The following is a 23,302-nucleotide window of genomic DNA, read 5'->3' on the forward strand; positions in this document are numbered from 1 at the left end:
TATATATATATATATATATATTAGGCTACAGTATAACAATTCTTAAGATACCAATGGGACGACATTAAAGGTTAAACCAAAATGTAGAAAATGGAAATTGATTTGTGGTCCAGATTTAAGAATTCATTATCACTCTCAGCTCTTCCCTATGGTCCTGTGGACTTAGGGATCACTATATCAGTGTCATTGAGCTGGCAGTCAAATGGAGCTCATACATCTTTTTCTGTGCTAACGTGCCATTCATTTACATACCACCTTACTTTTCTTTTTCTATCTCTCTGGGTTTATTTTCTTCTGTGCACTTTTCCATGCCATTATCCTTCACTTCCTTCATATCACTGATTTTTCTCCTCTAGCTGTCTCGTCCCCTCCCTTTCCTGCTGTCCTCCGTTCTCTCCACAGGTGAACAGTAAAATGCTGTCAGACTGAATCATGTATCTGCTTTAATCATATATTATATCACGACAAACACCATCACGTACAATCAAGCCACTGCCTTCCTCACACACATCTAATCTCTTACAGGATCAAACTAGCAGATTTCCAATCTTGTATTGTTTATGTTCTTTCTGTCTTTATTGCCTTTCTTCTTTCTTTCTTTCTGTCATCGGTTTCAGTATACGCTCCTCTATTTGTGCTCCTCTGTGTGCGTCTCCTGTCAGCTTCACTCTTTCTCTTTCACTTCTTTATTTTCATGGTTCTGTCAGTGTAAACCCAGTCCACCCTCCAATATCCAGTGAACTGAAGGCAGGTTGATAAAGATTCTATGGGCTGCAGAAAAGAACTAAGATCTCAGAATTTTAAAATCCCATAGCAGAAACTTGCTGCATAGTTTTACATGAGTTTAAAGTGTATTTATATTACAAAAGCATAAAAAAAAAAAAAAAACTAAACCTTTGTGACATATTTCTAGATTTGATGTCATAAAGAACTTAAAGGAATATTTTTGGGTTAAAAACAAGCTAAGTTTTGTCAACAGAATTCTAAATTCTGTGGTAATCAAGTTTAACTTAAGGAATATTCCTTTAAAGGTGAAGTGATTAATTTATGCACCACTAGTAGCATCAAACGAAAATGGCATTATTTTTGACAGTATCTTTCCAAAACCCTCCTACCACCCTTTTATAGTTTTGACAAACTGGACATCCTGCCATAAACTTAGAATGAAATGTTTTACTCACTGTAAAACTGGGTTAAAAGAAAGTATTTTACTTGGGAAAAAAAAAGATTCACTTCACCTTTAACTGAGTTACATGCAGCACCATTTCAGGTTTCTGACAGAACTGAACCTTCTTTATGAAAAAACAAAAGATAATCAAACATGTTTCAGCATCCCAAGGGGTCAAAGGTCAGCTGTATAAAGATTCTTTTATTTAGGTGCTGTGATGTCACGCTATCACTCCCTAACTGGCCACTTCCTGTTTTGTCCTCCCTTTCCAGAAACCGAAAGTTCCCCTGGTGTTCATCTCCTTCTAACCCCTCGTTTAGCATTTCACTCTCTTTCTTCTTCTTCTTCTTCTTCTTCTTCTCTTCTGTAATGAAACTACCTTCCCTTATTCTGGTTCCTCATATCCGTTAAACTCATCTGACCATTCCCACCTAACCCACAAGCCCTTCTTTTTCCTTCTCCCCTTTCTCGTTCTCATTCTTGCTTTCTTTTTATTCCTCTATTTCTCTCTCTCTCTCTCTCTTTCCTCCCGTAGTGACTCACTCCTCCCCTCTCCACACTCCCTCTCTTTCCAGGCTTTGGCTGTGACGGATCCGGCCAAGCTGAAGGCGGCAGCATCAGAGAAGAAGAAACAGGAGTCTCGCAGGGAGAAGAAATAGGGATTGTGGAGCAGAGAGCTAGAGCTCCTGAGCGGGGCCTCCTCCACCCAGACCCAAGCCCAGGAAGAGGCAGCGGGGATGGGCAGGCAGGACAGGGTTCTTATGACCATTGAGCTAGAGCTCACTAAACAGGAGAGAGAGGGAGGGCAAATTAAAACGAGTCCCGCTGTGGTCTTTTCTCAACTTGCACGCAAATTCACTCTCAAGTGAGAGAGACGGGTATGAAAAGAGGGGGTGGTGGAGAGTTTTGGAGGCAAGGAGATAAAGATGAATCCTTAAGAGCCGGAGGACAGGAGAGGGGTGAAATTTGTCTCATTTTAATTCAATTCCAAATGAAAAAAGTGTGGTTCGACAACAAAAAAAAGACTGTGTCCAATCTGTGTGTGGCACGATAAAACTACAAACACAATATCTATGAATTTACTTGCAGCTGTGACAAGATATTTTATGATTATAATACATAATTATTATATAATTTGATATCATGTGGGTTGTTTGTGTTCTGTCCTTGCTATGTTCAGCTATGTAGCTCCGCCCACATTAAAATCTAATTCATTCAAAAGCACTCTCCGCATTCAGTGAGGTTCAAAATTCTGAATAGCTTCATTTTTTTATTTCAGTACATTTTGATGATAAACTATATAATCAGCTTAACAATTTGGAAGAAAATGTAATTTAAAAAAATTTATATGAATTTCAGAATCTGTTAGTATTTGATTTGTCCCTCTTTTGCTTAAGAGCAGCATTCAAGCTGCTTGAACTCCACAAGTTTGTGTAAAACCTGATTTGAGATGGTCCAAACGTCATCTTGAGCTCAAGTGGAAGCAAGAACATCTTACTGTACAAATTTTGTAAAAAGAGTTTACATGCACAATATTTCTCATTAAACTACAAATAGTGCATCATTTTAAGTCCTAAATCCTAAAACCTTCTGGCATGTTTCCAGGTTTACATTAGCTCAAATCCCAGGTTTTCATTGTGGACTTTTGAACCCCACTCGAGTCTTATATTGTACATCTGTTCTGTGAAAATGCGCTCAGTTTTTGCTTTCAGGGAAAACAAGTTGTTGCTTTGCAACCGGTTAGGACACAGTCTTTTTTTTTTTTTAAATCACACATTCACATCAAAACCCAGAGCTGAGAGCCATCCATTACGCACACACTGACAGTTTGTGAGAGCTGTAAGAGTGGCAAGAATGGTTTCCTCTTGTTAAGTGACAGACAACTCTCTCTCTCTCGCTCTCTCTCTCTTTCTCTCTCTCGCTCTCTCTCTATACACATACAATCTTATACAAGAACACAATCCAAGCTGTACACTTTTCACACTTTGTACTTTTGTTAAAAAATGATTTTGGAAACTTTATATTAACTGCCTTTTTTCTCATTCCCTCCCTCTTTCTATTTTTCTCTGTTTTGCTGCCTGTCTCTGTTTTTTTTTCTTCTGTCTTTGGTCTTCCTATTCTCTAATCTCTCTCCTTTATAGCACTTTTGACATCTTTTTTCTACTTTTCCATCTATTTTCACCATTCTTGTTATCTGATATACTGGTGCTATTACATCACTTCCTGTAGGCCGGCCCCCTAAAGTAGCCTCCCTCCCCATCCTTCTTTTACTGAGAGCTAAATATAGCACTAGTTTTTTTTTAGTCATGGAAACAAACACACTTCCTCACTGATAAAATTTAATTTCAGTCACATAAAATTTGTTCACATTTCGTCCAACACACACTAACACTCATGGCGTCATCTCATGTATCCCATCAAGCAATTTTAAGTGCTATCACAATAGGGTTTTTTTGACAGGAATTTGAATCTGACTTAGAGTTGTGGTGTGTTTTTGCTCTGACTGCAGTGACTGAAATACCCAAAATGACGTTGATACTGTTGACAGAGACGATCAAACACACACGCTGTGTGAGAGTTACTTGATACTCTAAGTCAAATTCTCACGTCTGTCCGCATAAGTTGTTGTCTGACAAACAGCTGATTATTTTAACACTCTCTTGTAACTGGAGAACTATCTATGTCTTCCTTCTGTCCAGTGAGGGCCGGCTCCTACGGTTGCACTTTTTCCCCAAACATCTCCACACATATCATTGGCAAGGCCCATCGCTCCAACCAGAGTCATAGTTTTACTTCACCTCTCTCTAATCTTCCTCTAACTATCATGAATGCTCATCCACCACCACCTCTTCTCATCCCCTGTTTCTGCTGGTAAGAATACCCCAGTGCTCTCTCCTGCCCCCCTGCTGCCCACAGGAGAAAACATTTTCATTCGGCCGTACTGTTGCAAAGATGTCAATGCAAAAAATGGAAGTTCTTTTAGCTAGCTCTCTGCTGACTAGGATAGATGCGTGTTTTTCACGATTTTTGCATGTGTGTTTTAAGTCTGACGATATGTCTGTAACCTGTCAATGTGTTTGGGGAACAAAACGACATAAAAACAACATTCGTCACGTCATCGTTAGTAATGACAAGCTGTGCAGCAGCACCCTGGGACTGTTTGTGTGTTGGAAGCAAATGTAATAGAGTTTAATGATGTTTAATAATATTTGTGCACTTTCATTTGACTGACATGGCAGAATTCATGTGGTTGTTTCTTCATGACAGTGTTTACCATCGGGACGTTGGCATGTTAAGGCTACGGGAAGTGATGCTATGAGGGTGGACAGTTTTTTGGAAGTTTTTGAGAGAGAAATAAATTATAAAATACTGGGATGAAGACTTGGACTGAACTCATATTCAGGTGAAAAGTCATGCCAAAGTACAATAAACATCTCAGTCTCACAGGATATGTTTTTCTGTTCAAGTCTTCATGTCTATGCATGTAGCCCCAAACCATGCATGGTCTCTCAGTGGGAATGCTAGGAAAAGCTATAGAATTGCAAGGGCTTGTGGGAAATATGTTTGTTAGCCTACAGACAGATGCTTTTTATGCATCTCAGAGTAAATGTTGAGCAGCCACATGGTACCTGCCATTAAACTGTGTTTAAATATTGGAGAATTCCCATGTTGTATGTATTGTGCACCTGTATTGGTACAGGTCTAGGTAACCGTTCTTTCTTGAAACTCCATTAAAAAGTCTAATTATTTTTTTACTTTTATTTTGGCTTTAACATGGCTAACATTGGTTTTCTGTAAAATGTCTTGTAAAAAGAAAAATCTCAAGTTTAAATAATTTCAGAAAAACGTCAATAAAAAAAATCAGATCCCTTATGTGTTTTTGTGTGCACTGAAAGTATCACCTGAATAACCACCAGTGATGCAGATGAGTGAATAACTCTATAAAGTATGGTTTAGATGTAGCCTAAATGATACATTAATGTAAGAACTGCATAACTGGGCAAGTTGAAAATGCAAAAAAAAAAAAAAAGTTTGTTCATAAATTCGTGTGACTCTTGTTTACTTTTATCTCGTGTGTTGGCTACAGACATGTGAAAGAACTAATAGTATAAATAACGACAAAATTATGTTTTAGTGGTTCCCAAACCTGTCCTGGAGACCCCCCTGTCCTGCACCTTTTGTATGTCTCCCTTACCTAACACACCTGATTCCACTCATCAGCTCGTTAGTAGAGACTGCAAGAACTAAATTGGGTGTGTCTGATTAGGGAGACATACAAAATGTGCAGGGCAGGGGGTCCTCCAGGACAGGTTTGGGAACCACTAGCCTACTCTTCAATAAAGGCCCAGCGCTCGAGCGCCTCCTGTTGCTATGGTTACTACTACCTGGAACGCATACCAGGTGAATATAACATTATGGATAGTAAAATGTTTGAAAATGCAGTTAAAAGGTTTCTTATGCGCTGTAGAATTAAAACTAATTCAAGATTTTCGCATTTCAAGATCAGGCTGCAAAAGAGGACGTGAAACGTTCAAAAATAGCGCATTTTAGTTGTCAACAAATTGTCAGTACGCCTCCTGTTGCTATGGTTACTACCTCTGGCGAACGCATACCAGGTGAATATAACATTATGGATAGTAAAATGTTTGAAAATGCAGTTAAAAGGTTTCTTATGCACTGTAGAATTAAAACTAATTCAAGATTTTCGCATTTCAAGATCAGAGCCTACTCTTCAATAAAGGCCCAGCGCTCGAGCGCCTCCTGTTGCTATGGTTACTACCTCTGGCGAACGCATACCAGGTGAATATAACATTATGGATAGTAAAATGTTTGAAAATGCAGTTAAAAGGTTTCTTATGCGCTGTAGAATTAAAACTAATTCAAGATTTTCGCATTTCAAGATCAGGCTGCAAAAGAGGACGTGAAACGTTCAAAAATAGCGCATTTTAGTTGTCAACAAATTGTCAGTAGGCCTAAAAGCGCGTGCTTATGTTTATAAAAGTCGTTTATTCTTTTTCATTCTATTTTCTATGGAGTTTAAACCCTGTTTTACTTTTTAAAACCCTTATGTTTCTAGCAATAAACATACAAAATTAAGTAAACATCAAAATTAGATGCTTAATACACTTCTTTGTAACGAGAAAAACATGGGGCAACAGGTTCACACATCAATGAATTTGATATAATATCCAATAATTATACTGAAGGTTCACAAAAGCATGTAGCCTCCACTTTCCATAATGGAAGAGGTTCGGAACGACTAGGACACTTACTAGAGCTGGCTTCCTGGCCAAACTGAGCAATTGACAAAGAAGAGCCTTGGTTAGATTGGTGACCAAGAAGCTGATGGTCACTCTAGTTGAGCTCAATGATCATATGTCGAGATGAAAGAAACTTACAGAAGGACAAACATCACTGCAACACTCCACCAATCCGGTCTTTATGGTGGTGTGGCAAGACTCAATCCTCTCCTCAGTGAAGACACATGAAAACCCACTTGGATTTTGCAACAAAGCAAAGAACTCTCAGATTGTGAAAAACTGTCTGTTGAGCCTCAATTCATAGCATAATGTTTGGAGGAAACCAGGTACTGCTCATCACCTGCACAGTACCATCCTAACAGTAAAGTGTGCTTGTAGCAGCTTCGAGCTGTGGGGCTGTTTTTCAGCGACAGGGACTCGTCAGAGTAGAAGAAAAACTCATCACGGCAAAATATAGAGATAGCCGTAATGAAAACTCAGTCCAGAGCATTCAGAACCTCAGACTGGGCAGAAGGTTCACCTTCCAACAGGACAATGACCCGAAGCACACAGCAAGAATGGCTTATAGACAACTCTGTGAATGTACTTGAGTGGCCAAGCCAGAGCCTGGGCTTGAACCCAATCAAATATTTCTGGAGAAACCTGAAAATGTCTGCCAGAACTTCAGAGGCGAAGAGGTGAGAAGAATGGCAGATAATTGCCAAATGTTGATGTGTAAAGCTTGTCACATCATGCCCAAAAAGGCTTGAGGCTGTAAAGGTGCTTCAGCTATTCAGAATACTTATGCAGTGTACTTATTTCAGTGATTTATTTATGATAAATTTGCAGAGTTGTCACAAATCTGTTTTGTGCTTTGCCAATGTGTATGGAGTGTAGATTGATGTGGAAAAAAGTAATTTAAAGCAGTTTAACATAAGGCTGCAACATAACAAAACGTGAAGAAATTATGAATACTTTTGCAGTGCACTGTATATCTATATATTTTAGTGTCAAGTGTTCAAGAGACAGTCAGTAAACTACATAATTTTTATTAAGTACATAATAATACACTATAACCAGTGCACACAGACTGTCTCTGCAAAGTTTAGACCATTTTGATCTATAAACCATTAGCCTGAAAAGAAAAAGAAATGAAAAAAGTGAAATGTCCTCCACAGAGACAATAAATAGTGTAGCACGTGAAGTTCATGTGATTTATCACTGATTTTTTTCGTCAGCCGAGTATCACTGCCGGGCACAGCGGGGTCATGAGAGCAGCTGCTCTCTCTGGTCCGGTACTTAATGGATCTGGCAGAGATGTTGATGGCAGTTGTAGTTCCCACATTCTCAAGGCTTGATTTAGATGGCAAAGAAATCCTCAAGCTACATCATCACCAACAGATCTCTGTAATGGAGAATTCAGGCCGTCTCGCTTCCTTTGCCCTTCTAACAAGCATAAAATTAATGATGATAATAAAAGTGTGTATAAGGGAGAGAGAAAGAAGGGGAAAGCGATAGCAGGTGCAGGTATACAGAGCCGTAGGCATGAAGGTTGTGTGTGTGTCTATGAGTTTTTAAGGGCAGGGGGTGGTAAGTGAGCTTCGGGTTACCCTGAGGCACAAATGGGGGGAGAGAACGGGCTGTGTGTGTGTGTGTGTGTGTGTGTGTGTGTGTGTTATGAGGTGGAGAATGGGTATGTTACCTCCCAAAAAAACACTAGTGTCTTCCACACATGTGTGGGGAGAGTGGGAGAAATCTGGGTGTCAGTTCATTAACAACGAACATGAGAAAAGGGGTGAGTGTGTCTTCCTGTGGTGCTTCATCAATTATTCTGTCTATCCTTTTCTCTTGCCGGCTTTCTTTCTTTCACTTACAGATTGTTATGAGTGTCATGTACCCTTAAATAATGTATTGTTTAGTATCACAGTGTTCCTTATGAATACAGCATGATTATGTAAGAATATGTTTGTGTGGGAGATAAGTGACAGAAAGGAGGTGGAAGGTAAATATCACAAGGAAATGTTTGGGTGATGTGCCATAACAAAATTTAAAGAACAAAAATGTAAGTCTAATTTGCATTTAAGAGAATAAATAATGTTTTTAAAACCATTAAAATGATTAATGTTATGACATTATTTTTAAGACAATTAAGCTAATTTTCATTCGTACTATTGCTATAATGTAAAAAAAAAAAGTCTTATTACCGTAGTACAAGAATTAAAAAAATTAAATCAGCATTATGTTTCCTTACAATTGTGCTTTACAAATCCCACTTTTAATAACAATTTAAAAAATATATATGTATTATTGAATAACAAATTTAATTTACAATTGAACAAATAATGTAATATAATAAAAAAGTAACATTAAAACATTTTTCACATTGCTGTAATGACAATGAAATGATTGAGGAAGGAGAAATGGGGCTTATGAATTACATAATATGTCACAATGCAAACAAAAGTTTAAAATTAATTTATAACTGATGTTTAATTCTGGGGTGGGAAAATATGACCTGAACATTTCCTGACAGTTTTTTTTTCTGAGATTCACAGTGGAAGCTGCATCTAATTTATAATGTTTGAGAAAAAATAAGTTGTTGTCTGTCTGTGAGATCCGAGATGTATGTGATTATCTGAACATTATTTTACTGATAAGATGCTGTCTGTATCCTCATAATGAGACCGAGAGGTGTGATAGATCAGGCTGGCTTATGTTTGATTGGTATTAATATGAATTCATTCCGAAAAGGGGTCTGATTTAAGGCGTAATGAATGATCTTCTCTCTGTTCCGCATGCTGCTCTATCTGTACTCGTGTCAGATACACACGCATTCAGTCACAGCTGAATAAGAGTGACAGGACCAGGTGATTTCCATGACACCCTGTTCCAAGTGTGTCAGCACACCGCACACTTTTCCTGCCAAACATGAGCATGAAGTACACTACTTTACATGAACCGATATGCTTAGGCACACTCAGTGTTTGATAACACTGTCAAAGATCTGTCATAGTTTTACATAGCTTGTCGTATGTAGTTTTAAAGGCATGACTATGACTGCATTAATATTATGGTGTTAAGTGCAGAGCTACATTTCAGGTGAAAAGTTATGATTCAGTTATAAATATTCAGCAGACTAATTAACAAATATGTGCAAACATGATATGAATATACCTTTAGGAAAGAAAAATCTCAGCTGAAGATTTATTAATAGTGCACTTGTTTCCCCTAGATAGCAATGTGTAAAAATATTTCTTAATATTTACCTAATATAGACTTAATATATATAGTATTTCCCAAATTTTTGAGTAGTATATGAAGATTTTTTTAATGATTTGAAAGAATCTTCTTATGTCCAACAATGCTGCATTTATTTAATCAAAAATACAGCAAAAACAGTAATATTGTGAAATATTTGTTCAATTTAAAATAAGTGTTTTCTGTTTTAATATAGTTTCAAATTAAATTATTCCTGTGATGTATTACAAATTCATTACAAATAAAAATAGAAAAAGTGGGAATTTATATATGAAACCGAGAAGTCTCATAAGCTATGAAGGAGTAAAATTTTATTCTTTGGGTATTGTTCTCTCTGTCTCAGACCGGGCATGAAAGCAGCCCTGAGGCTGCTCCAACGGGAGGAAAGAGAAAGATGAAAGATAAAGATTTAGATGAGCTGAAGAAAGAGGTGGCACTGGTAAGAAGTTATTATTTTGTGTCTGTGCTTATGTATTCATGAAAAAAGAGAGAAAGTGTGTGAGCCTGCAGGTATGAGAGTGTAAGAGATGATAATTAGAAATCAAACAATGAAATTGTCTCTAAAAGAATGTGATACAATTTGATGATCCAACTAATTGGCAAACATGAAGTGTTGTATTATATCTGATGTTCTTGTATGTGTTTCTACAGGATGATCATGAGCTGTCTCTAGATGAGCTCAGTACTCGTTATGGAGTTGACCTTACCAGAGTGAGTCATCTTTACTTTCACCCTCGACATTTGCAATAATGAATCGGATATTTTTCTAATCGTGATGACATTTTACCCACCGGCACATTCAAGCAGCCAACTTAACAAGGCTTTGGAATATATATTATTAAGTGCTTTAATAATATATATTCTGACCCACTAACAGCTTTAGCTAAATAAATATAACATTTTTAGCTATTAGGTGATATTTTGTAACTTTTTGCTGCAGCTTAGTTTACTGGTTTAAGCTTGTCTAGCTGGTATCCACCAATTGTTTTCCTGCTTTGTGGTTTTGTGTTTAAGTGACTTAAAAGGCTTGATTTTCTAAGCGCATTAAGAAGCTTGCTATTTAATTTTATTTAATTTTATTTAATTCAATTTTATGTAATTTTATGCAATGTTATCTTATGTTATCTTATGTTTAGTTTAGTTTAGTTTAATTTTTTTATCCAGCCTAGTTAACCTGGACTGCATTTCTCAAAACATTGTAAGCCTCAGTAGAGGTAAAACCACAGTCGAGCCTTATAATGCTTTTGGAAAAAGCTGCCCTGGTCTCTGATCATGGCCTGGCCGCTGAATGCCCAAAACCTCTCTAAAACCACCATCTTGTTGACCACCTTAGATCAGTAAACCACTTTAGACTGGTTCAAGCTATATTTATTAGCAGGGAATCTTCAGAGTTGCTGCAGGGTATCTTGAGAAACTTTGTCTCCATCCCACCAGGGTCTGACCCATAAGAGAGCGCTAAAAATTCTGGCCCGCGACGGTCCGAATGCACTGACCCCGCCAACCACACCAGAGTGGGTGAAGTTCTATAAGCAGCTGTTTGGAGGATTCTCCATCCTGCTCTGGATCGGTGCCATCCTCTGCTTTTTTGCCTACAGTATTCAGGCGGCCACTGAGGATGAGCCTGTCAATGGCAATGTGAGTGCACTAACTATCCGGCCAATGAGAATGAGAGGGCTTATTAAGCAGCCAATAAGACTGTAAGTGAGAGCTGTGGCCTGTGCCAGACACACTGACTTGTGGTGCTCATGTAAGATCTGTCTAGTGTCTAAATGTTATTTGAGCTTATTGTAGGAGATGTGTGCTGTAGTGTAGCATTGTGCATTTAAATAAAATTACATTGAAACTATTTTTCATCTAGCTGTGAAAGGAATTAATATTTAAAAATACCACCTGCTTATTGAGCAAATCTAAAACAAGTTTTAAGATGTTGAAAAAGTTTGAGATGCTGTTAACACAAATCAGTCATTCAAACAATTATTAATAAAAATTTAAATAATATAATTCATAGTAAAGCAACCCATATGTCTGTAATATTTAAGTAATTCCTTTTTACAAATCTCTAGTTTCCTATTTAAAAATTCCACTTACTCATTGCTCAAATCCGAAACAACCCTCATTATAAGGAGATGCTGGTATCACAAATGAGTCATTCATTCACTATAATTCATAAAAGTAGTAGGCCTGAAAGTACTCATATGTCTCTAATATTTAACTAATACCTGTGCAAGTACAAATCTCTAAGTTTTGTAAAATCCATATTTAAGCCGATTAAAAGAGGAAATCACAAAAATGAAGAGTTAAATTGGTTTCACTCCACCAGAGGGGAATTAAAACCTGCTGCGCACAATGTTGGCGACTGAGGTGGATACATTGCTTTTAGCTCTGCTGTCCCACATCCAGTATGATGAATGAGTCCCAGTCTGTGGACTGAGCTCCCAGCTGCTTGTGGGACAGTTTAGGGTCAGTGATAAATGAAAATGTGAAGTTAAGGATCATTTAACTGTGTTTGCTCTTTTACACCATGATTTTTGTGCATTACCCATTCTAAACTGTTTAGTTTAAGACTGGCAGTATGTGTATCTTTAAAATGGGCTGACTATGCTGTTCTTTTGCAATGTTAATGCCTATTTTTCATGCAAATGTGGTTAAAATATGGCAGCTTTTGTGGTGGCTGGTGGGCTTATATCTTTAAGCTTATACATTGGGGAAAGTCGTGGCCTAATGGTTAGAGAGTCGGACTCATAACCCAAAGGTTGTGGGTTCGAGTCTCGTACCGGCAGGGATTGTAGATGGGGGGAGTGAATGTGAATGTGAATGTACAGTGCTCTCTCCCACCTTCAATACCACGACTGAGGTGCCCTTGAGCAAGGCACCGAACCCCCAACTGCTCCCCGGGCGCCGCAGCATAAATGGCTGCCCACTGCTCCGGGTGTGTGTTCACGGTGTGTGTGTTCACTGCTGTGTTTGTGCACTTTGGATGGGTTAAATGCAGAGCACTAATTCCGAGTATGGGTCACCATACTTGGCCACATGTCACTTTATATTGAAATTCCACGAGAAACCTTTGCAATGATTTAGATGGCAACAGCTTTTGCATACTGGTCACGAAAGTTTACAGGTGCATTTCAGCGTAAAGACTCAGAAATGAAAGAATAATTAAATAAACTGCATGATGTCAGTAGCTTTGCATAAGGTTGTCTATTTGTTGTTTTTTTATAGTATATTTACAGATGAAAAAAGAGTGGTGGAGTCTTAGCTTAAACCTTATTAGTCAAAAAAAATGTGAGTCGTTTTGAACCCCCTGACCCTTGACTTGTGTTTCCCTCTCTTTGGTTTACTGCAGCTGTATCTGGGTGTGGTTCTATCTGCTGTGGTCATCATAACCAGCTGCTTCTCATATTATCAAGAAGCCAAAAGCTCCCGGATCATGGACTCGTTCAAAAACATGGTGCCTCAGGTTAGTGTGATAACAGCAGTGGATTGCTTTGGATAAAAGTGTTTGCTAAATGAATAAATGTAAATGATACCAAATCCCAAACGGAAACCATTATGAGCAATATTTTATATGATTTACATAAATCCATGTAAATCCCTTTTAACATTTAAAAGCCCAATGTATGATTTATATAAATGTATGTAAATCCTTCTTAACTTATGAAAGAAACCACATGTCATCCCGCCACCCCCCTCTCTCAGAATTAGCTTTGTTGGCATGCTGGTTACAATATTGCAACAGTTTATATGGTACAGAAATAGACAATACAGAGAATAAATATGGTGAAATAAAGTAAAGAAATAAAGAGCAATATAAAAGAGTAAAAGGTAAAGGAAAAGATGAAAATGTATTTGTTATTCTTATTTTCCCCTCACTTTTGCTAAATTACTTTATTAAGTATAATTAAATTATATCAAATTAAGTTAAATGTTGTCATTTTAAAGTAACTTTACAATTAAATACAGCATAAATGCTCAAATAAAAGAAAGCACAATAAATTGAATTTTTTAATTAAATTAAAAATTATTTAAAATTATAAATACATTTTACATTTTAAATTAAATTATAAAATGTCATATTAAAGTTACTTTAAATACATACATACATGGTTGCATAAATTCATATAAGAATAATTAATAGACTAAAATGATAAAAACATAAAAAAAATCTTTATGGTTGAATAACCAAAAATGGCCCCATGGTAAATTGATATATCATCTATAAATATTCACACTCATACAGATATATGTGAACGTGTTTCTTTCATAGAGTAGGTTGCATATTACAAACTCTGTTCTGACATGCTCACTGTTTTAGGCCTCTTCCCAAATAACTTTTCTTCATCATGTTTGAGGAACTTTGGAATGGACTTTATTTCTTTCAGCAAGCTCTGGTGATTCGTGAGGGAGAGAAACTTCAGATCAATGCAGAAGAGGTGGTTCAGGGAGACCTGGTGGAGATCAAGGGTGGAGACAGAATCCCAGCAGACCTTCGGATCATCTCCTCCAGCGGCTGCAAGGTAGAGAGAGTGCAAGTGATGTAGATAGATATTAAGAGGAAGATCTCAGATCTGAGATCAGCTTGGTTTATCAACCTATAGTTTTAGTAAGAAGCCTGAGAGAACATCCTCTCTTCTGTATCTCCTGTCTGTCTTACTCAGGTGGATAACTCATCTCTCACCGGAGAGTCAGAACCTCAGACCCGTTCTCCAGAGTTTACTCATGAAAACCCTCTGGAGACCAGAAACATCAGCTTCTTCTCCACCAACTGTGTTGAAGGTCAGTCCTTCATTCATTACTTTATTCATTCATACATAATAATGAGTGTGTTTATTTGTTAATTTGTTCATTCATTCAAACGATCAATTATTTGTTCTTTAGCACATTAATTCATTCACTCCTTTTTGTATGTGCAGGTACAGCCCATGGCATAGTGATCGCTACAGGTGATCGTACAGTGATGGGCGCATTGCGACTTTGGCGTCTAGTCTGGAAGTGGGTCAGACGCCCATCAACATGGAGATCGAGCACTTCATTCACATCATCACAGGTGTGGCCATTTTCCTGGGTGTGTCCTTCTTCATCCTGTCACTCATTCTGGGCTACTCCTGGTTGGAGGCCGTCGTCTTCCTCATTGGTATTATTGTTGCCAATGTTCCTGAGGGCCTGTTGGCTACTGTCACGGTGAGACCATCTCACAAACACATATTGTGACATTCATATGCACTACAATTCGAATTTCCTTTTTGTATGTGCAGGTACAGCCCATGGCATAGTGATCGCTACAGGTGATCGTACAGTGATGGGCCGCATTGCGACTTTGGCGTCTAGTCTGGAAGTGGGTCAGACGCCCATCAACATGGAGATCGAGCACTTCATTCACATCATCACAGGTGTGGCCATTTTCCTGGGTGTGTCCTTCTTCATCCTGTCACTCATTCTGGGCTACTCCTGGTTGGAGGCCGTCGTCTTCCTCATTGGTATTATTGTTGCCAATGTTCCTGAGGGCCTGTTGGCTACTGTCACGGTGAGACCATCTCACAAACACATATTGTGACATTCATATGCACTACAATTCGAATTAGTACGTTTTTTCAGCAAGGGTGTGTTAAATTGATCAAAAGTCACAGTAAAGATATTTTTAATGTTACGAAAGATTTCTTTTAAAATAAATACTGTTCTTTAGAACCTTCTAGTCATAAAAGAATCCTGGAAAAATGTGGCGAAATGGCTGCTGAAAAATCTAGCTTTGCCATCACAGAAATACAGCAAAATATATTTGAATAGAAAACAGTTATATTTCGTATTGTATCAAATGAAAGCAGCCTCGGTGAGCACAAAAGACTTCTTTCAGAAACATTAAACAATCTTACCAACCCCAAGCTTTTGAGACACAGAAGTTTTTTTTTTCCTCATTCTTTTATTCTTTTTATTTTTTTAATCCTTCTCTCTTTGTAAGGCTCCCTCTGCCATAGATTTTTACAGACCCACAAATTTTTTTTTCAAAAAGCAGAAAGACCATGACGCATTGTCGTCTCTCCTTTAACTCCATTCAATCTCTCTCAGGTGTGTTTGACTCTGACTGCTAAGCGCATGACTCACAAAAACTGTCTGGTGAAGAATCTAGAAGCTGTGGAGACTCTGGGTTCCACATCCACCATCTGCTCAGATAAAACTGGAACCTTAACTCAGAACCGGATGACTGTCGCTCACATGTGGTTTGACAACCAGATCCATGATGCCGACACCACCGAGGACCAATCAGGTTAGAATGCTTTGAGATCCACAGTAGTAGACACATAGGTTTAATCAGTAAATAGTGTCTTGATTTTCAGTCTCTTTTTCACACAGATCTATTGCAAATACAATCTGACTGCTTGTGTCAGAACCCACAGCATATTCGGTTTCAGTGCAGACAGAATTTTTTTTTGTTGATGAAAGCATGCCTGGTTAGGACACAATTTAAGCTTCCAGAGTTAATTAGAGTTGCTGATCACAATTACAGTGGCCATTGTGTCCTTGAGCAAGGCACTTTACCCATAATCCTCTAAGGACACTTTCCTGGTAATTAGCATATGTTAGGTCGCTTTAGATGAAAAGCATTTGCTAAATGGGCAATGTTATGATATCTTTGAACATTTACAGGGATAATTCTCCTCTTGATCTGTTCATACATCTGTATATCTGTTTGAGCACATTTAATCAAATCTCTTCTTTTCCTATGTCACTCTGTGTGTGTGTGTGTGTGTAGGCTGTTGCTTTGATAAAAGCTCTCCTACATGGTTCTCTCTGTCTCAAGTGGCAGGACTTTGTAACCGTGCTGTCTTCAAACCTGGACAAGCGAACATTCCTGTGCGCAAGGTAATACATCACATACACAACCATTCAAAAGTTTGGAGCCAACAAGATTTTAAATTATTTTTAAAGAAATTAATACTTTTATTCAGCAAGTATGCATTGATTTTTATTCATTAAAAACACTGGGAAAAAAATAACGCTCCTCACTGTCAACATTGATACTAATGAGAAATCTTTCTTGAACACCAAATCAGCATATTAGAATGATTTTTGAAGTAATAGCAGCTGAAACTTCATCATTGACATCTATAAATTACTTTTTAAAATGTCCATTTTTATAGAAAACTTATTTTAAGAGACTTCAAGACTTTCAAAAACATAAAAAATGTTACCGACCTCGAAATTTCAAACAGCAATGTACATTGATATTAATTATAATTATGATGAGGGATTGTGCTCTATTGTTGTTTGATTTGTGACGTTGTGAGTTTCTGTGTGTTTGTAGAGGGACACAGCAGGTGATGCATCAGAGTCTGCTCTGTTGAAATGTGTCGAGCTCTCGTCCGGCTGTGTTCAGACTCAGAGACAACAACCGAAAAGTGGCAGAAATCCCATTCAACTCAACTAACAAATACCAGGTGCACCTACAAGAAACCCATAGCCGAAGCTGTAAAGATTTTAAACAAACAAATGATGTCGATGTCATACACATATCGATTAAGATATAAATCCCCATCTCTCTCTCTTAGCTGTCTATTCACGAGATAGAAGACAGTCCCACTGGACACCTGCTGGTGATGAAGGGAGCCCCAGAGAGGATTCTGGACAGGTAATCAATACCAGAGCTTGATACATGAAAGCCATATATAGAACAGAAATAACTTCAATAGCTGTGATTAATGATGAGACGTCATACTTTTTATTGATTAATAAGAGCTTTAACTATTCATCATAATTCAATAATTGTGATTAATATATGTGATTATTGCAGTATTGTTATTGTGAACTAAAAAACTATTAAAGTGCCCCTATTATGGATTTTTGAAAATTACCTTTCATGCAGTGTGTAACACAACTCTAAGTAAATGAAAACATCCTGCAAAGTTTTAAATCTGAAAGTGCACCGTGTATAAAGTTATTATCTCTCAAAAGAAAGAGTCGACTAGGGGTCACTGAAATGAGTCGTTTTTAAAACGAATCTTTAGCATGACGTCAACATGAAACATTAGCATATTTATGCCCGCCCACTTGTTGCGTGCGCAGACGCAGGAAAACATGATGGGCGTTCCATTTCTCACATGTGCTGCACGCAGTAGACCAATCACAACAGGCTGGGTCATCGGACCAATCACCGCAGATTAGCATCAGGCAAAGGAGGAGTTTGGAAAAATGAATCGTTGAACGAATCGTTTGGGAGTCGTTGAGCAAATAAGGTAAAAATAAATACATATTATAAGACAATGAAAATGTTTTTTGACCTTGCATGCATGTCAACCTGTTGTTGTGGACTCCCAAAACAAAAACATGAACTTTCCCAACCCATAATAGGGGCACTTTAAAAGGATTTGAAATAAAATAAGTATAAAATAATACTTACATTTATAAAATTAAATAAAAGTAAATGTTAGATGAAGACTTGAGCTTAAAAAATTTAATGAAATTAGAAATGTTGCCCTTTAAACTAACTGAATTAAAATAAATGTAAGTTAAAAATGATTAAAATGACTAAAACTAAAACTAAAATAAAAATAGATTAACATTAAATGGAAATATTAAAAATAAAAATGGAAAAAAACATATAACAAAATTACTATAACTTAAACTAAAACTAAAATTAAAACCAACTAAATAGAAGCTCATTCAAAATATTAATAAATACTAATAGTATAAAAAATTATACTAAATTGGCAATAAGCAAACATGATTTAATAACTGTGATTATTTATGATACATCATAATTCCTATTTCTGATTACTAGCTGTAATTATTGTTGATCCGTCAATTTCATTGCTGTGATTTATATCTGTGATGATTATTGACAGCCATTTTCATCTTTAATCAATAACTGTGATTATTGGGTGATTGGTAATGTAGGTGCAGTACCATAATGACTGGAAGGACGCATTTCAGGGAGCGTACATGGAGCTGGGCGGACTGGGAGAGAGGGTTCTAGGTGAGTTCTTACTTCCCTCTTTTCCTCTTTATTTCCTTCCTTCTTTAATTCTCTACCTCTCTCTCTCTTTCAGGGTTTTGCCACCTGTTCCTCTCTCCCTCACAGTTTCCGAGGGGGTTTGAGTTTGACTGTGATGATGTGAATTTCCCGGTCAACCAGCTTTGTTTCCTGGGCTTAATCTCCATGATCGATCCGCCTCGAGCCACAGTGCCAGATGCTGTAGGAAAATGCAGCTCCGCTGGCATTAAGGTATCCATTTATAGGTTTCCTCCATCCATTTATCTACAGTTCAGCATTTTATGTCCAATGTCAATGGTGACCACAATCCATATTTACAGGTTATCATGGTAACGGGTGACCATCCTATAACTGCCAAGGCCATTGCTAAAGGCGTGGGCATTATCTCTGAGGGCAACGAGACAGTGGAGGATATCGCTGAAAGACTTAATATACCTCTCAGCCAAGTCAATCCACGGTCTGTGTGTGTGAATCGGTCTCTTTTGAGTGTTTGCTTGAGAGTCTGGGTGCATGTGTGTGTGTAAACTAAATCTATTTGAATGGGTTTTTATCTGCTTTTATTGCTTCTTCACAGATAATGGAATTGGGCACTGTTCTGTGTGTGTGTGCTTTCAGAGACGCTAAGGCCTGTGTGATTCATGGTTCAGACTTGAAGGACATGAGCTCCGAGTATCTGGATGATATTCTGAGGAACCACACAGAGATCGTGTTTGCTCGCACTTCACCTCAACAAAAACTCATCATCGTGGAGAGCTGCCAGAGACAGGTGTGTGTGTTTGTGAATATTAAAATATCACACACCTAGATGTCTTACACATGACAAATTCCACTGAATGCAAGCTAGACTGGAATATCAGACCTTTGGAAGTTTTATGTTTACATTCATTTTAGCAGGTGTTTCTTAAAGGGTACGTCATTTTTTGTTCATGTTGTTGGAAAAAATGCAAAAGCACTATTCGCATGATAGTATCGCAACTTTATCGGAATCAGTCGATAAAATCTTAAAATGTAAACATCGCCATCTGCTGATTTAAAAAAAAAAAATGCTGATATGCCTCGCCGATAAGACTAATAGCTCACATGTGCTGTGGGTGTGCCAGCGATAAGATCACATCAGCAATGTGGTTATTCTTGAAACAAACTTTTGCCTGAATGTTGATTAGTTTCACTGTTTTGGATCACCAAATTTAAAGGTGGGGTATGTATTTTCTCAAAAATGCTTTAGAAAACTGAGTCGGGCAGAGTACCAAAACAAACTTGTATCCAATCAGCAGTAAGGGGCGTGTCTACTCATGATGCAGAGAAGAGTGCACTGGACGCACATTAGCCGAGCCGAGCGACGACAGAAAGATAGAGATGGCGGAGAAAAAACAAAAGAGGAAAACGTCTGCAGAACAAAAGACTTGTATCCAATCAGCAGTAAGGGGCGTGTCTACTCATGATGCAGAGAAGAGAGCGCTCAGTGCACAGGACGTACATTAGCCGAGCCGAGCGACGACAGAAAGATAGAGATGGCGGAGAAAAAACAAAAGAGGAAAACGTCTGCAGAACAAAAGAAGGCGTACGATAAGGCAAGACGTAGGACCCATGTAAATATCGGATCAGCTTTCCAGCTCTGGAGAGAACTCAAGGAGCGGAAGGCCTGCGATTGGACGCCGAGGTTGCTTTGTTTCTTCTCGATAGGTGAGTAACACCTTGTCTACACCGGACACGACAGTTGTCGCGACGCACCGCAACAGCTAAAGTCTGTCTACACTGGACGCGACAAAGCGACCGTTGAAATTTGAAATTTGTGTCAATACGTCATAAATAGAAAACAGCAGCAGTTTTCTGTGAGGGATTTGTCGTGTCGCGCCGCGCTGCATCTAGTGTAGACAGCATCACTGATTATAATGAGTTCTATAGTATTTTGTCGTGCCGCGCCGCTCGCGTCCAGTGTAGACACGGTGTAACATTGGTTTTGCTTTGTTTCACAGAACCATAGACTGTAAAAAAAGATGGACGACACGTCTCCTATTCCTTCCACTATAGAAAAGTGAAGCCAAAAGCATCGCAGTATGGTCGCTGCCATCTTGAGTAAATGACGTCATTTGGAGCCAGAGTCTGCACAGTAGTGTCATAAGGTGGAGCCGCGGTATCAAACTCCCGCCCAAACTCCCGCAGACCCAATCAACCATAACGATACGCCCCGTTTTTATAGTATCAAATTACTAGCTAAAATCAAATTCTATCATAAAAACGAGTAATGATGCTGAAAATTCTGCTTTGTCATCACAGGATTAAATGACATTTTAAAATGGAAACATTAAAATAGAAAGCAGTTATTTTAAATTATAATAATATTGCACAGTATGAAAGTTTTTTTTTTACTGTATTTTTGACTAAATAAATGCATCATGGCGGGGTTTATGACCTGCACTGCAGCCAGCCACCCACCAGGGGACGATCAAAAAGCCCGCATCTTCACTTTTCAGGAGGCACACCCGGTCCAGAACTAATTGTTACCTGAGTTGCGTACGTATGTGTGGGGCGGAGCTATCAAAATAAGAAGACATGATAAAAAGGGGAAAAACTGTTTTTAACTACTTATTACTTTGTTTTATATGTGTAATACAGGATAGTGTTGGGTAAGTACAAACACATTTTTATGCTCAATAATCATGGAACTTATTTTACGAAGAATCAAATAGATTTCAAGTGTCAATAAAAAAACACTTTAGAAATGTGAGGGGGGTGAATAGGCCTTGTGCTTCTAATTAATATTGTGAATAAAATAGCTTTTCATGCTCTGCAGGGATAAAAGCAATTACACGTATTTGTGTTTTTTGTGTGTAGGTATGATCCAGGCGCTGGGAGGATTCTTCACCTATTTTGTGATCATGGCTGAGAACGGCTTTCTGCCTCAAACTCTGCTGGGAATTCGACTGGATTGGGACGATCATGCAGTTAATGACCTGGAGGACGCCTATGGACAGCAATGGGTAAACACACACACACACACACACACACACACAGACGTCTGGTTTGCTATCCTTGTGGGGGCTCTCCATAGGGGTAATGGTTTTTTTAGATTTTTAGATTTTCAAAAAACTTCATTCTGTGTGATTTATTAGCTTGTTTACCCATGGGGACCTCAATTTATTCCCCCACCGTGACACGAGTCCCCATGAGTCTGTGTGTATCCAGGTTTAAGTCCCCACCAGAATAGAAAAACAGGTACACACACACACACACATTAATTTCTTTAATGTTTTAAAAAATACAGAAAAAACAGTAATTTTGTAAAGTATTATTCCAATTTAAAAGAACGGTTTTCTTTTTTTTTTAAGTATATTTTAATATGTAATTTATTCCTGTGATGCAAAGCTGAATTGTCAGACTCCAGTCTTCAGTGTCACACGATTCTTCAGAAATCATTCTAGTATGCTGATTTGCTTCTCAAGAAACATTTCTTATTGTTATCAATTAAAAAAAAACAGTCGTGCTGCTTAATATTTTTATTTGCATTTATTTTGTATTTATTTGTATTTTTTGTAATTTTTTCTTTCAAAAAATACTGGTGAATCATTTAAAAAAATTTAAATCAATTACTCAAATAGGTTTATATGATTAATTGTAATTAGTCATGGAATTAATTTTGATAAATTTGTACAAAATAAAATAGATTTACACAGTGAACTCCAAAATTATGTGTCGACATAAAGGAAATATATATTTTTTGCATATTCTTACCAAAATGTTTTTTTTATTTGTAACCCATAGTTTTTAACATTTAACGGGCTTAAACTGCAAATTATTAGACTGTTTATTATTATTATTATTTATTAACAACAATTACAGGACATATGTGCAGACAGAAACATTATTTTTTAAATGTTTGTATTTCATTGTATTTATTTAAATATGTATGTTTCAGACTTACGAGCAGCGTAAGATCATCGAGTTCACCTGTCACACCTCGTTCTTCGCCAGCATTGTTGTGGTGCAGTGGGCTGACCTCATCATCTGCAAGACACGCAGGAACTCCGTCTTCCAACAGGGCATGAAGTCAGTATGTGTGTGTGTGTGTATTTGTGAGCGTATTCAGGAGTGTGATATTTGCATACAAATGATTATCAGTAATCCTAAAAAATAACACTGCCAAACACACATGCTAAAAAACAACAACTTACTTACACATAGTAAGAAATAGTTATACAAACTTAAACAGAAGCGAAACAAGTAATAGGAAAGGGGAGAAATAAAAGCGATATATATATATTATATAAGATATTTAATATTAGTCTGGTAAGTAAACAAAAAATGTACTAGCCAATGGCAATTCTATTGCCAAGGTGTCCATAGGGGGTTGTTGGGGATTATTGTATAATATTTACAATAATATATTGAATTTGATAGGTGTCTCTCACATTGTCCCACAGCAACATTAAAATAGTGTAGATTGGTGTTTTATAATAATATTTTTTTCTATTTAGTAAAAATATAATTTCATTCATTTAACATATTTAACATTGGGGGCATCCAAGTTATTTGACATATTTGAACATATTTGAAACGCAATAGTTACTTTCCCTGGTAATTAGTTAATTTTAATAATGATGTAACTCAGTTACTAACTCAGTTAGTATTTATGAGAAGTAACTAGTAACTATA

General features: G+C 37.5%; 1 protein-coding gene and 1 pseudogene across 4 annotated transcripts in view; both read left to right on the plus strand.

Moving 5' to 3' along the window:
* The window catches only part of LOC107600073 (myelin protein P0-like), an 11,303-nt gene extending 6,113 nt beyond the window's left edge, over nucleotides 1–5,190 (plus strand). The window contains exon 6 of one of the 4 annotated variants that reach the window (XM_016291854.1): nucleotides 3,398–5,190. In XM_016291854.1, coding sequence (XP_016147340.1) covers nucleotides 3,398–3,415 — 18 coding nt within the window. In that variant the 3' untranslated portion in view covers nucleotides 3,416–5,190. The other 3 variants (XM_016291855.1, XM_016291852.1, XM_016291853.1) reach the window with 3 other exon arrangements.
* A 2,945-nt stretch (nucleotides 5,191–8,135) lies between these two features.
* Nucleotides 8,136–23,265, plus strand: LOC107600107 (sodium/potassium-transporting ATPase subunit alpha-2-like; annotated as a pseudogene).
* Nucleotides 23,266–23,302: the final 37 nt, after the last annotated feature.

This window comes from Sinocyclocheilus grahami, unplaced genomic scaffold (assembly GCF_001515645.1).
Source record: "Sinocyclocheilus grahami isolate Dianchi unplaced genomic scaffold, SAMN03320097.WGS_v1.1 scaffold277.1, whole genome shotgun sequence".
Lineage (NCBI taxonomy): Eukaryota > Metazoa > Chordata > Actinopteri > Cypriniformes > Cyprinidae > Sinocyclocheilus > Sinocyclocheilus grahami.